Source organism: Siniperca chuatsi, linkage group LG6 (assembly GCF_020085105.1).
Source record: "Siniperca chuatsi isolate FFG_IHB_CAS linkage group LG6, ASM2008510v1, whole genome shotgun sequence".
NCBI classification, from domain to species: Eukaryota; Metazoa; Chordata; class Actinopteri; order Centrarchiformes; family Sinipercidae; genus Siniperca; species Siniperca chuatsi.
Genome location: NC_058047.1, coordinates 11,372,589 through 11,386,084, shown reverse-complemented (window position 1 = coordinate 11,386,084; position 13,496 = coordinate 11,372,589). Strand labels below are relative to the sequence as shown.

The following is a 13,496-nucleotide window of genomic DNA, read 5'->3' as shown; positions in this document are numbered from 1 at the left end:
CACCTCTCCCTCCCTGGCTTACATCCCTGTCCTTTCCCCTAAAGCTCCTCTGCAAACCACTATTTGGGGAAGTCCGAGAAACGGCAATAGGAGTTTGAGTGCACAACGTGTTACACCCCCACATATAATTACATGTTTTCTGTTTAAATGATAGTGCCTCATTTTGGGCCTTGATTTTACACCAAAGAGACAATATGGTTTGTTGTTAGTTAGTTGGTGTTCAAGCTAGAAAGCTTTGACAAAAAGTTGGGGGTTGATGGTCAATTTTTTATTTGGTAGTTTTTTGGCTCACTAAGCTCTTAAGTTGTCTGTCTGGTTGATTCGCTTGCTGGCTTGTTGGTTAGTTGGTACTTTTAAACTAGAAACTACAATCTGGTTTACATTAACATTTGACCAAAATGTCTGAATTTACTTGTTCAGGATCATTTTACTGTTTGTTTAATGAAAAAGTCTTTTTTTTTTTTTTTTTTTTTTTACTTCATCATTGTCATCTTCATCTTATCATACCTTAACTGCAGGAGAGTTTATGTCTCCATACACACTGGACAAGATAACGCTCGCTAGATAAAGTTTTAAGTTATTAGTAAAAGACCATTCTGAGAAGAAATTCAATAAAGTTATGATTTATCCATGTTCTTTTTAAACACATTGTAAACGTTCTGTTTGACATGCTGCATAACACAGTAACCATTGTTTTTGCAAGCCAGTCACACAATCACATTGTGAAACTGGCTTTACAAAAGGTTTACAAAGGAATGTTTCCCTTTAAGTAGCCTCTGACTTCTGAATGGAATAACACAGAAAAAGCACAACTCAGTTTTTATTTAAAACCAGAAAATAGGCTTCAGATCCAGTCCGGGTTTTACAACAAACTGGGTTCATGATTTCAAACGCATTAAAATTCTACTCTGTGTGTGTGTGTGTGTGTGTGTGTGTGTTGGTGTGTGTGTAATGGGGTCAGCAGATGTTGGTTACATTCCTGGCAGTGATGGTTTTGTTTTTTTTTGGTCCAGATCACCTTGATAAGCGCTCACCACCTCCACTCTCGCCTGCTCGCTGCCTCGCCCAAAGGAGCAGGGAAGTGTCACTCAGGGCCTCCGCTGGAAAAACAAACACAGCAGCTCGTTTGTGTCGTCACGCTGGAGACCTAGACGCTTTACTCTGAAGTGGAAGAAATTATACATCTCTTAGATCTGTCTTCTCTTTAAACAGCAGGAAACAAATGTTTGTAAGAGTTAAGCGAGCACATTCATTTAAACTTAATCGGTTCAATAATGTGTTTTATCAAAAGATGGAATGAACATTTAATTAATTTAAATCCCTTAACATACAGTTTTCCGCTTCTTTCCCCTTTTAGTAGCTTTAAGGTTGTTAAAATGATCTTATTCCACACTGTCTGACAGTATCATGTACTGTATATTCTTTATCTGCTTATCCCAGCTCGGCGATGTTTATATTCAAATCCAAAACTCACCATTTCCCCAAAATTAATCGTGACACATTTGGTATCTTTGAAAACTTTGGGATCTCCACTAGAATTTGAAATTAAGTTCTTTAAGTTTGAAAAATGTTTGGCTGCACAGAATGAGTTTGTGCTGACTGACCCACCTGGCAGGCTGCTGCTTGTAAAAGGCGATCAAAGTGTGTTCACAGCTCTTGGGGAGTTTTACTGCATATGTGAAAAAGGTTCAGAGGGAGCTGCGTGAAGTCTGATAAATTGCCTCAGGTGATGTCACTTGAGGCAGCGTCAGTGGGGTGTGAAGACTACAAGTTTGAAAAAGAAAGAAATCTGGGGATGTGGCGTTAGAAAGAAGTGAGCTGACCGGTCCTCTGTAGCCCACTCCTCATCTCTGCTCGAGGCTACATTAGCCGCTACTAGCATAACACACCTGAATATCTGACCGAACTTTCGGTGGTAGAGTTGCATTGTGGGTAATGTAGGCGCCAGATTTTGACAAAGTAGAAGAATGCGTGGAATAAAAAAGACAATATTTCTGGTTCTGCTGCATCGATTTTGATCCTTTACTGTCCATCGTGAGTCCGACAATGTTGCAATGCAATGCTACATCGGTGGAGTACTTTAAGTGTTGAGCAACAGTTTAAAACAATTAACAACACATGCAAACTAGTTTTTTCTCTTTAGTGTGAGTTGCAAACTTAGTTTTAAGTGCCTCCCAGTGCTTTTAAATTGTGAGCAGTTAAATTCTACCTCTTTCAAGAGCATCAACATGTAAATGTGTCAGTTGAAATGCTTATCTTGAGCTCTTTCAGTTCTAGTTGTCTTTCATCTGCATCTTCGACAGAAATGATCCAGTGTTCGCATGAGTATCTATGAGTTTCATGTCACAACTTAAAACTGAAAAGAGGATAAAATAAACCTTTGGACTGTGTCCTCTAGACTGTTTCAAGCTTCAGAGATGGTTTCTGTATGTGAACTCCAACAGTGCTACAAATGTAACCAACAGATCTTTTACCTCCCTGATCTTCTCTGCTGCGGTGAGGAATGTTAAGGTTAAAGGTCGGTTGTAACAACCTCCTGTAAAGTTCATTAGTGATGCTTTATTGCCTGTGCTACAAGAGTTTGTCAACACAGCAGGGGGCTTCCAGGTTTCTCAGGACTTGACCTCAGGTTGACCTCAGACCTTTCCTGTTACCTCCCAATAGCCTCAGAGTTACATAACAGAGTTTATGAAGACATAGGTACTCCTGACTGCCAACTGATTCCTGGACCAGCGCTGGACCAACGCACGATAAACTTCTAAAACATGAAGCACTGTATGAATAGTTAATAAATGTTAATAAATATCAACAAAAAAAGGAAATTAAAAACCACCAAGACACTATGTTTCCCTTAATTTTATTTAGACATGATGTTGTCTTCATCGCAATGCAAAAAGCAGCAATGTTCCTTCGCATAATGCTTTATTCACATTTAAATTTCTGATTGAGAGTCAGATTTGTATTTTCTATTTCTTTCCAAACTAAAATAAGGTTTGATGGACTTGAAATAAATCACTGACACCCGGTAACACAGCTACTGATGTGGAACAGAGGCCATCCTAAAATGCCCATGCAGCTCCTAAACGTGGATCACCACACAGTGTTGAACACAGATGCAGATGTTCACAAACCAAAATAAATAGGTTTAAAATGTCCAGGTTGGGTTGAAGTGTGAAACATTTGCCGTGGTATTTACAGAGTTCTTGTGCTATGTAAAATGCAGAAAGCACCATTTTGCTCTAATAGAAAGGGTCTCATTTGGTAAAACATCAAACTGCCCCTTTCCCTAGAAAGGAATGGGAAGCCCCATCATGTGGAGGCCATGATGGAGGAGGAGTCAGATGCAGTTTCACTGGTGCAGCGCAGCGTCCTACTCGGCTTTCTTAACCTTCCTCTTGCGAGCACCTTCGCTCAGCTCCTCCTTGGTTTTGAGAGGTGAAGATGGGACAGCAGCGGCGGGAGGATGATGGTGGTCTTCCTCAGATCCACCCAAAGGGGAGCCGAACAGCAGGTGGCAAACCCAGGACTCAATGAGGGTGAAGGGGGAGCCGTGAGAGTGTCGGGCGGTCATCACCACCTGAAGAAAGATGGAGTCAGTTAGAGGAGATCAGCCTGATTTTATGATAACTAAAGGGTTTGTGAAGGGTAAGTGAAATATAAATTACTGGAGTAGTTTTAAAGGTGTCTTGTGGAGTTATGAACAAACACAGTTGTGTTTATATGAACTGTATCCTTGAGGCCGAACAAAATGTCATGAATGCATTTCTTTTAAATAAATAAATGGCTGAATTTATGTAGCGCTTTTATCCAAATTTTGTTTTGCCCTAAAAAATCAGTATCCATCCCACTTAAGTAATTTTTAGTCATCACAGAAGCTGCGGTAGCGCTTCATAGGAGCAATAACCGAATGAAAGTCAAAGAGTGTTAGCGTTATTATTCTGTAATCTCTCCCCCTCTTGTTGTAATTTTTGTGGCCGTATTGCTGTTGGTATTTTTTATGGATGTAGCTAGCTTGCTATGCAGAAAGACGACGTTGACATTCTTAATCCCGCCTACAAAGCTCTGATTGGTTGACTGTTTCTCCAACTGACAGCCGTAAATTAGCACAAAACAAAACCTGTATGAATCACTGAACAAATCAGAGATGTGGGCAGCGATTTGGAGTCTGGAATCAGGTTATAGTAGAGCACAACATACAAACAAAACAGGGAGCTGCTCATCAAAACACTGCTCCATAGAGCCAACAATGGTTGAAAAGTACAAGTGAAGAAGCAGAAAAAATACACATAACATGCCCAGTGCATTAAAGACAAAAATTGATACAGCTAGAAATATGAAGTGGCAACACTGAGACTACAGAGGTTTGGAGAGGATAAAATGTCCTACTAAATTAAACCAATGTTTTTTTTCCTAAACTTAGGAAAAGCTACTCTCTACATGTGACAAACAAGTAAAAGTGGTGTGTTTTATTTCTGCTTTAGTCACTTAACACTTTCAAATATCCTCTAGTGTGCAACACAGCACAGAATTTTAAAAATCTGTCTTAAAATAAATCAGAAAAGCAACACTGTCAACCACACTTCACACAGCAGCGCTGATCTTACCTTGCTTGTGGCCATGAAGAGGGTGAAGACGAGGATGAGGGTGCTCTTGGCTACTGGCAGCCAGTGAGCCTCCTGCAGGGTGAAGAGGATGGCGCCGTATAGACTGGCTTTGGTCGGGCTGCAGAGACCAAAGACAAACTGTCAATAAAACATGTGACTGTAGCAGGGATCAAAATAACAATGAGATGAAGATTAGACCGAAATCAGAGACAAAAGCATTCACTCATTTAAAGCATTTTATATTTATGGAGTAAAGTTTACCACTTCTCTAACCACAAAGTGTGAAAACAAACAATATTATTTTTGAATTTTCATTTAAATTGAATGTTTAATTGTTTGGTTGAATCTTTTGATTCTCTCTGTAGGTTGAACAAATTCTCTTAGGCTTATCAAAACGCCTCCAATAAAGTTTAAAATACACTGATGTTAAGATACAATCCAGGCAGCTTTCTTTGAGGGGATAAGGGATTTTCATCTGACAGTGACATTGTGTAAATCTGGTGCATTGCAGTCTGCCAAAGTGTCTTTTGATAGTCAGAACATTTAAATTCTACACACAGTGAGCTCAACAAAGCTGCTGTGTTTCTCAAAAAGGCTGGCAGTGTGTCCATTTTTAGTCACGATAACTTTTAAATCCTAGTTTTGTCTCTGACAGTTTTGGTTGAAAACACCTACATGCTTGAGGAGGCAGTGACGATATATTTGTATAAAGTACTATATACTGTATATTCCCATCAGCAGCAGGAAACACAGACTTACAATGACATGTTGAGGATCTCGTTGGTGTCGGGCCTCCACACGCCGCGGAGCAGCTGCTCAAAATTGGAAATGAGAGCCACTCCAGACCCTGTGAAGATAAAAACAGACAGTGGAAAAAAATTAGGACATAAAACTCTGTCTCGTGTGAGTGCTCTTATCTGGCTTCAGCTTTTCTCCACCATTTGGATGCCTGCAGGGTCTCACTATTGTAGGAGAGACAGTAGGGGGCAAGACCAGGACAACCCTTTATATATATTTCTATGGACATTTCTCAAACTGAGCTGAACTGACTCCAACTTTATACCTTTTCAACATAACAATTGTATGATTTTAAAATGGATCTAATATAACTTATCAGAATCAGAAATACTTTATTGATCCCCAAGGGGAAACTCTTTCGTCATTCATTCAGTATTTCTCTGTTTTCTCTGAGCACCCACTGGCACTGCCACATTTAAACATGAATGAACACTGTTCATTCATGTTTAAATGTGGCAGCTGTGTAGTTTCCTGAAGGTGTTGCTCTCTGTCACTCACTGAATGCAGCTGTCAGCACAGACTGCAGGCTCACCAAGCGGCATTATATACTTTCTTCTGAAGCTGAAACGGTTAGTCAATGAAACAGAAAAATAATCAAACAAATCAATCAAACACATTCTCTGTTCTTTGTCTTAAGTGATAAACTTGATATCTCAATATCAAGATATATGATATGATCACCTTGGGCTTTAGGGAATTGTGGTGGGCATTTTTCACAATTTCTTTGACATTTTATAGACCAAACGATGAATTGACTAATAGAGAAAATAATATGCAGATTAATCAATAAAGAAAAATAATCATTAGTTGCAGGCCTACTTCATTCAAGGTAAAGTAGCCAATGTTTGCTCAGAAAGATGCTAGATTTGTGGAATTGGCTCTTTGTTAGAATAAAGTTGGTAAAGGTTACTATGTAACTATGTAGTCATAATAAATCTGTTTTTCATCTCTAAAACAACACATTTTGGTGTTTGTGAGAATTCAAAAACCCAATTAAACATGATTAAATGTTGTGCCACAACTGACTTGTCAATCTGAATAATATACTTTAATACTACATAAAATATTGCCAAGTTCGTAATGCCACCTGTCCTGTCGTACCGCATAAACACGTTCACAACAGTGAATGGAAGAAAATCGCTGTGAAATCACAAGACACTGACCTTTGACGTATCCAACGATGACCATGATGAAGTAGCCATGGTGGTAGGCGTGGTGGGCGTGGTGAACACCAGCGGCGATCTTACGAGTGCGGACGACTTCTTTCAGGGCGACCAACACCAGCTTGACCGGCAGGAAAGCCACACATTTATAGAAGAGGTTCAGTGGGCAGTAAAAGATGAGGTACCTGAGTTTGGATTTGACACAGACAGAGAAAGATGGTGCAGAATAAGACGTTAAAGTCAGGGAAGGGGTGGTGAAAATCAAATATTCAGCTTTGGTTTGAATCCAATCACAAAACTTCCCACTTCGCCTTTGTGGTGTCTGGCCATAAAGATTAGTTTTGTTTGCCAAGGTTTTGAGAAATCTACTTTTCTGCTGCCATCCGTCTCTCATTTTATTCTATTCGATTCTGTTTACTGTGTTTTTAAATGTAGGTTTAAAGCATGTCTTCGCCTTATGTTAAGCATTTAGAATTGCCTCTGTTTAAAAGGTGATATACAAATAAACTCACCGTCCTTTAATAATAATTAATAGAAATACTCCACAGACCTCCACAGACATTTTTTTCTTCTTTTGTTTAACTTTTGGTAGAAAAGGTCTCAATGAAAACTTATGTCACTGATGTCTGTTTTGTTGTAATTCTCATTGCTTTGATAATTGCTAGGTATAGCTGGTGATAAGTGGGGGAAATGATTGTTTGATATTTGGCTGAACTGATCCATCCTCCCTGTTAAAAGCAGGAAAAGAAAACATTGTGTTCAATGGACATATTGGACTTATATCTAAATTACCAGCCAAATCTTTTTTTGAAGGGAATGACCTCCAAACAGTGGCTGGCAGGGGATAATTTCATCACAGTCTTAAAAGTTTGAATAAAAGCATTAATTTAAAAAAAGCAGATTTGATCAATCCATAAGCACCATGTGACCTTAAAACAGAATCTCTGACGTCAATCTGAGGATTTTCTCACCAGACAGATGAGGCCAGCAGGATGTGGCTGTTGTGTTGGAAATAGTCGACTGGGCTGCTTCCAAGCATGATGTCTGCCAGGATGTAACTACCAAAGCAGTAGAGCATGGCACAGAGCCAGGAGGCCACGGGACTCCTGCGAGAAACCTCCACCGAGCCTGCAACACAGAGGAGGCGCTGTCAGGGGCTGTTCCTGACGCACAGTGGAAGTGAAGTGTGCGAAAATGAAAATATCACAGCATGTGGTCGATAGGGACTTTCAGTGTGCATATGAGTTCAGTTAGGGCTGTTGTGAAGGCGGTGGAGTTTGTGTGTGAAGCTTAAGATGTGTTTGGCTTTTATTAAATATCAGATGTCACCCGGTCATCATTATGCACTGCCTGTTTGGAGGTTCCCCCAAGCCTGAAGCTACTGAAATACCATGAAAAACTGAAAATCCGATAATTTTTTCCCTGACTTAAGAAGCTGGAGTGTGCCACTGAAATAATCAGAGGCTTGTTCGGTCATTAATCAAAATCAATTACTCAACTGATTTATTTACAAAACAATGGATGAAAATGATTAATTACAGGTAAATCATTTAAACAAAGACAAAGAAATACACAGAAAAACTATTGGGTAAAAAGATGCTATGTGTGTATGATTTTAAAATTTCTGGCTTTGGCGACTCCAAGAGGTATCAAAACAGACTGTGGCTGATATCAGTGCATGCCACAAATAATGAAACAGAGTTATTAAATAAAAAATGTAATGATTTGATGTTTTATTTTTAAACTGTTTTGCCAAAATGCTCCTTTAAAATCATCATGTGTTTTCCAAATGTATCAATTAAAAAATCAATTGTGATAAACCACATCACAAGAGTCTGATTAAAGCGTCATAAATGGTATAACTCCCTGTTAGTTCCTACAGAGCAAAACTGGTAGCAACGACCTTCAAAAGCCATTATCAGTAGATCCCTTGTGTCTCTATGTGCTGTATCTTTGTCCACACCCAGTCGAACATTTCAGTTCACGCCCTGATAATCCGCCCTGTTATCATAACCCAATATTGACTCAAGACTGCTACAGTCATTTAAGAATTTACTGAGTCTTTAAAGTACACAGACTTGAGCAGAAGAGTCAGCTCTTTGTAATTTATAAACTGATTTTATGCTTTATATGGTAATTTAGTACTCTTTTTTGAATATATGTCCTGTTGTACAGAAAACATTTAGTATACCTATGTGGCACTGACTTATTATGTGCCAAACATTTACACCAAGTCAATATGCATCATACCATGACATTTATATCAGTCAAAGACGTCTACACCCTGGTTTACTGTAGAAACTTGTGCTCTTGAACAGGCCTGCAGCTGGGTTGGAACGCAAATGGCATGAATGAAAACTGGAAGTTTTCTACCTCTAATGGCACGAGTCTGACTCTTTTGAGGCCTTAAATCCAAACTTAAAACTCGTCTTTTCGCCTTAACTTCTTCTTGATTGAATTCTTGATTACTTCAGGCCTTGTACCTGTTACCATTACCCATCCGGCGGGTCGGTCTCAGCCTAGCACTTACAGTCCATGTTTGTCCTGCCAATGACAATATTGTACATTTTCTGAAAACCACTGCATCACTTTAACCCTCTGTCTGTTTGTTTGTGTCCCACAAGCACAGCTTTGTACCTATCTCTCTCTCTCTCTCTCTCTAGTTTCTCCTCCTCTTCTTTACACTCAGGCTTCCCTGTGCTGGACCATCAGCTGTCCTGGGGCCGCTCTCTCTCCCTTGTCAGGTCCTCTCTCCAGATGTTTTGGATCTGGATCTTCGTCCTCCAGGAGATTCAGCCTCTCCTCTTGTCTCTCTCTCCGACTGTGTGTCTGTTCCTTTCTCCCATCTGTGTGAATGGTGTACTTGAACTTTGTGTCATCTATCCTCTTCCAGGTCTCCATGGTGGAGAGGTTGCTCAACGTCCTCCCTGATCCATTCTTCATATATGTTACAATCTGTCTATAATTTGCCGTCCTGGTTGTCCATACTGTAATTTTACTATGTCGGTCTATTCTGTACACACGACATCTATTGCATGTCTGTCCGTTCTTCTGATTTCTTTCCCCTTTAAAGGGGTTTTTATTGGGAAGTTTGCTCTTATCCGAATCGAGGGTCTAAGGATAGAGGGTGTTGTATGCTGTACAGATTGTAAAGTCCCTTGAGGCAAATTTGTGATTTGTGTTATTGGGCTGTATATATAAAAATTGACTTGACTTGACCATAGACATGGAAAATGCTTGTGTCTGATTGGCTGGCAGGTATCCATACAATCTTAAAATCAAATCAATACACTTCCATTATAGCTCCAATGTGACCACATTTCTAAATCAGTGTGCAAGGTTTGATGAACTGCAGCTAACTATAGCAAAAATATGTATGCTTCGTGCTGCGTTACAATTAACTCTCACTGGTGAAGCAAAGCAAACTATGGGCCAAAGAAGATCGCTTACTTATCGCTTACTGTGTTCAAAATGTTTCCTTTATTACAAAAAGTATTAGTAACAAAATGTACTTAATGTATCAGAAATAAAAGTACTCATGCAGCTGGCCCCTCTCAGTGCTGTATTATATTGTTGAGGTGGAGATCATTTTAAATGATTTATATATTTCTGGGTCCTTTTGTCTATAACAATAATAATCATATTTTATAAACTATGTTAATATCTTATCTAATAGTAACTATAGCTGTGAAATAAATGTAGCGGAGTAAAAAGTATAATATTTCACTCTGAAATGTAGTGGAGTAGAAGTATAAAGTACTTAGCATAAAATAGAAATACTGTTATGACACTGTTAGAGACATTCAGTAAATCGAGATGTGAACAGAGCGCGGCTGCTTCACTGCACAAATCTCCAACAACAGGTGGGTCAGGGTGTCGTGGTGCAACCAGCGCTCACTCTGAAAGCAATCTGATCCTGAGAAATGCCACCCTATAAATACATTCTGCTCAACTGCTTCTCCTGCCCTGCAACTGTCAGGCCTGTCTTAACCTTTGACCCCCACACTTGTTTCTCCTCCCCCGCCCAAGTGGACCCCCAAAACTCATTCATGTGCTCTTCTAACATGTCCTGCGAACTAGGACTCTCCACTCAGACACATGTAGGGAATGGTGAATGTAAGATGATCTTGCAAATGTTGGCAGCAAGAGACATTTGACTGTAAAATTTTCTGAGATATGAAGTAAGATAAAATTATACAGTTACAGTCGTGAAGTCCGCTTTGGTAGCCACATGTTACAGTTCGCCTGAGGTCTGATGAAATAATGGATTTTAACTCTAAAATACACATAAACGCTGACTGTTTAGATTAAAAACCAGCACTCTCTCAACTACTATGAGTGATGTGAGTGCCAGCATAGTGTAACATCTGCTATTTGACACACCTAAACTTTAGGAACAGTAATAACTACGTGTATGCATAACTTTACGCATGTGTTCACTCAAATTAACGCAGTTGTGACTGTTAAAATAAATAGTACTCCACAGATTTAGCAGTGCACAACTGTAGTACTGTCAGACTCATGATGGACAGTTTAAAAAAAGGATCAAAATCGATGCAGCGGAACCAGAAATATCGTCTTTTTTATTCCACGCATTCTTCTTCCTTGTTAAAACCTGCCGCCTACATTACCCACAATGCAACTCCACCACCAAAATTTTGGACTGAGATTCGGGTGTGTTATGCTAGTAGCAGCTAATGTAGCCTCGAGCAGAGATGAGGAGCGGGTTACAGGGATCTGGTAAGCCCACTTCTTTCTAACTCAACACCTCCAGATTTTTTTCATTTTCAAACTTGTAGTTTTCAGACCCATCCGGCACTGACTCAAGTGACATCACTTGAGGCAGTTTATAAGACTTCACAGGGCTCCCTCTGGAGCTGCAGTACTCCCCAAGACCTGTGAAGAGACTTTGATGCGTAAAATGGGTGGAGTTCCCCTTTAAGGGTACATTTCAAATACAAAATTCATTCATTTTCTACTCAGTTTATTTCCAGTTGGTAGGACTCCAAACACAGTGATTTCACCCTCATAACCCTAACACACTAATGTTGACAGATGTAGATATATTGCAGATAGATCATATGAATTTTATTTTATAGAATAACCATATAATATCTAATAACTTACTTCAGATAGCTCATGTAATATGAAACAAGTTTCCAAATTAACGCTATATGATTAAATTATGGGGGCCCAAAAGTTTATTCATCTGACAAGTAGCTCCAATATTTTCTTCACTGAAAGTGACTGGATCATCATTGTTGAGGAAAACATGGGAGATAATGAAATAAAAAGATTCAGCATCCAACATCCCAATTGTTTGGCTGGAAAACGTACATGAAATATGTTGAAGTAGCTGTTTTGGAAGGATTTGATTTCCATCAAATGGGCTCATGTGAAGCTGTAAACTTTTAGATTTTATGAGGTCGAGATGTGTTTGGTGCTCCTGCCATCTTCACTAAGGTTCAACTGACATCACAATGAGCAGACAAAGCTGAGTGACCAAAGTTTCATGTCAGAGTGACCTTTTCTACAGGGTGAGGAAAAGGACTCCCAGGAACACAGCTCAACAGCTTATTTCATGTTTAACAGTGAGTGTAAAAAACACACCCAACTGCAGCCTAAAAGTGCGCAGCAGAAGGGCTTCAGAGGCCCACTGACACTGTCTATTTCAGGATCTTCTATTTATTGCCTAAGTCGCTGGTATGCACAGGCCTTCTCTCGGGTTTCATCCTCCTCAGGCTCTGTTGCTCAAAGGAGTTAAATCTTGGAAAATATCAGGCTTTACCCAAAGCAGAATGGTTTAATCTACTCCAGTGATTTCCTCAGTGTAAATGAGGTCAGGCTGCTGCAGCAACAGACTTTCCCTCACACGGAGCAAGCAGAGCTGCAAGTGCTCCTGCTAGAGTTTATGTAACAGGTCATGCTTTATAAGGATGGAGTGCTATACAGATAACAGAAAGTCCCTATAGGGACCTTACAGCAATGTAGCTCTGTCATAGTTATGACAAAGAAAAACAACTTTAGGATAGGCTACTTTACATTACATGCACATTCAATGTCTTATACATATATCATCTCAGTAATTACTTGTAAGTTTTTAAGGGTTTAAATATTGAATTCTCATGTTATTCTGGATCTGTTTTAACTTTGTATTGTTGTAAATGAATGTAGCCTATGTTTAGGCACAGGTGTAGTGAGTGTGGGCCTGCCAAATTAACAAGCAGAGTGGCTTAGAGATGATCATAGTTATCAAATAATAAAGCATATGTTTAATGTGAAACAAACAACGCTCACTTCCAGCAAGCAGAAACGCGTAAAAGACACTGACCTGGCTCATACTTGAGGTAGAGGATGGACACGATGTAATAAGCGAGATCAAACACAGGAAACATTCCCAGTTTGGAGAAAACTTGGGCAAAATCGCCCAAATTAAGAGCAGCCAGGACTTCCATGTTGCCTGTCTGATAAAGAGTGAAACCCTGTGTTTTTTATTCCAGCTGCGCAGTCTGGATCAGAAAGCCCCCCCAACCCGGTCCACCGACTCTCCACCAAGGCCCCCGGTCTCGACAGTGAAAGCCTGTGACACTCAAGCCCTCCTATTAATACCACTCATCTTCACAGCCTCAGCATCATCATTATCTGCGCTCCGTGCCAGCTGCTCGGGAGGTTTTACATGTCAGCTGCTTGAAATTTAAAACGAAAAACAAAAGGCTTGTCCTCCTGCGTCCATCATCGACACAATCATTATTTAACATGGGCCACGAGACGCTATTAGAGGTTTGGTTAGAGGTTTGGTTGTAGCCTGGAAACGCAGCAAAGCCCGAGACAAGTGTCCACGCTTACTACGGACAGATATTCATTCACCCTCTCATAAAAAACCTCGCACAGTCCGGATCAGATCCTGCACCGAGGCTGACTCGCAGCCAAA

At 39.9% G+C, this 13,496-nt stretch overlaps 1 protein-coding gene across 1 annotated transcript; it reads right to left on the bottom strand.

Moving 5' to 3' along the window:
• Window positions 1-2,841: 2,841 nt before the first annotated feature.
• tmem38a (transmembrane protein 38A) lies at window positions 2,842-13,496 on the bottom strand. The gene is made up of 6 exons (XM_044200570.1): window positions 12,897-13,496; window positions 7,537-7,693; window positions 6,566-6,750; window positions 5,364-5,451; window positions 4,605-4,722; window positions 2,842-3,577 (listed from the first exon to the last, which is right to left on the bottom strand). Exons 1-6 carry the CDS (start codon window positions 13,018-13,020, stop codon window positions 3,371-3,373), a joined length of 879 nt encoding a protein of 292 aa, XP_044056505.1. The 5' UTR covers window positions 13,021-13,496; the 3' UTR covers window positions 2,842-3,370.

Coding starts and splice junctions, on each gene's coding strand:
- tmem38a (XM_044200570.1), bottom strand. CDS start 13,020: ATGGAAGTCCTGGCTGCTCTTAATTTGGGCGATTTTGCCCAAGTTTTC. Junction 6,751..7,536: donor CTGCTGGCCTCATCTGTCTG/GTGAGAAAATCC, acceptor ATCCAAACTCAG/GTACCTCATCTTTTACTGCC. Junction 5,452..6,565: donor CATCGTTGGATACGTCAAAG/GTCAGTGTCTTG, acceptor TTATCTTCACAG/GGTCTGGAGTGGCTCTCATT.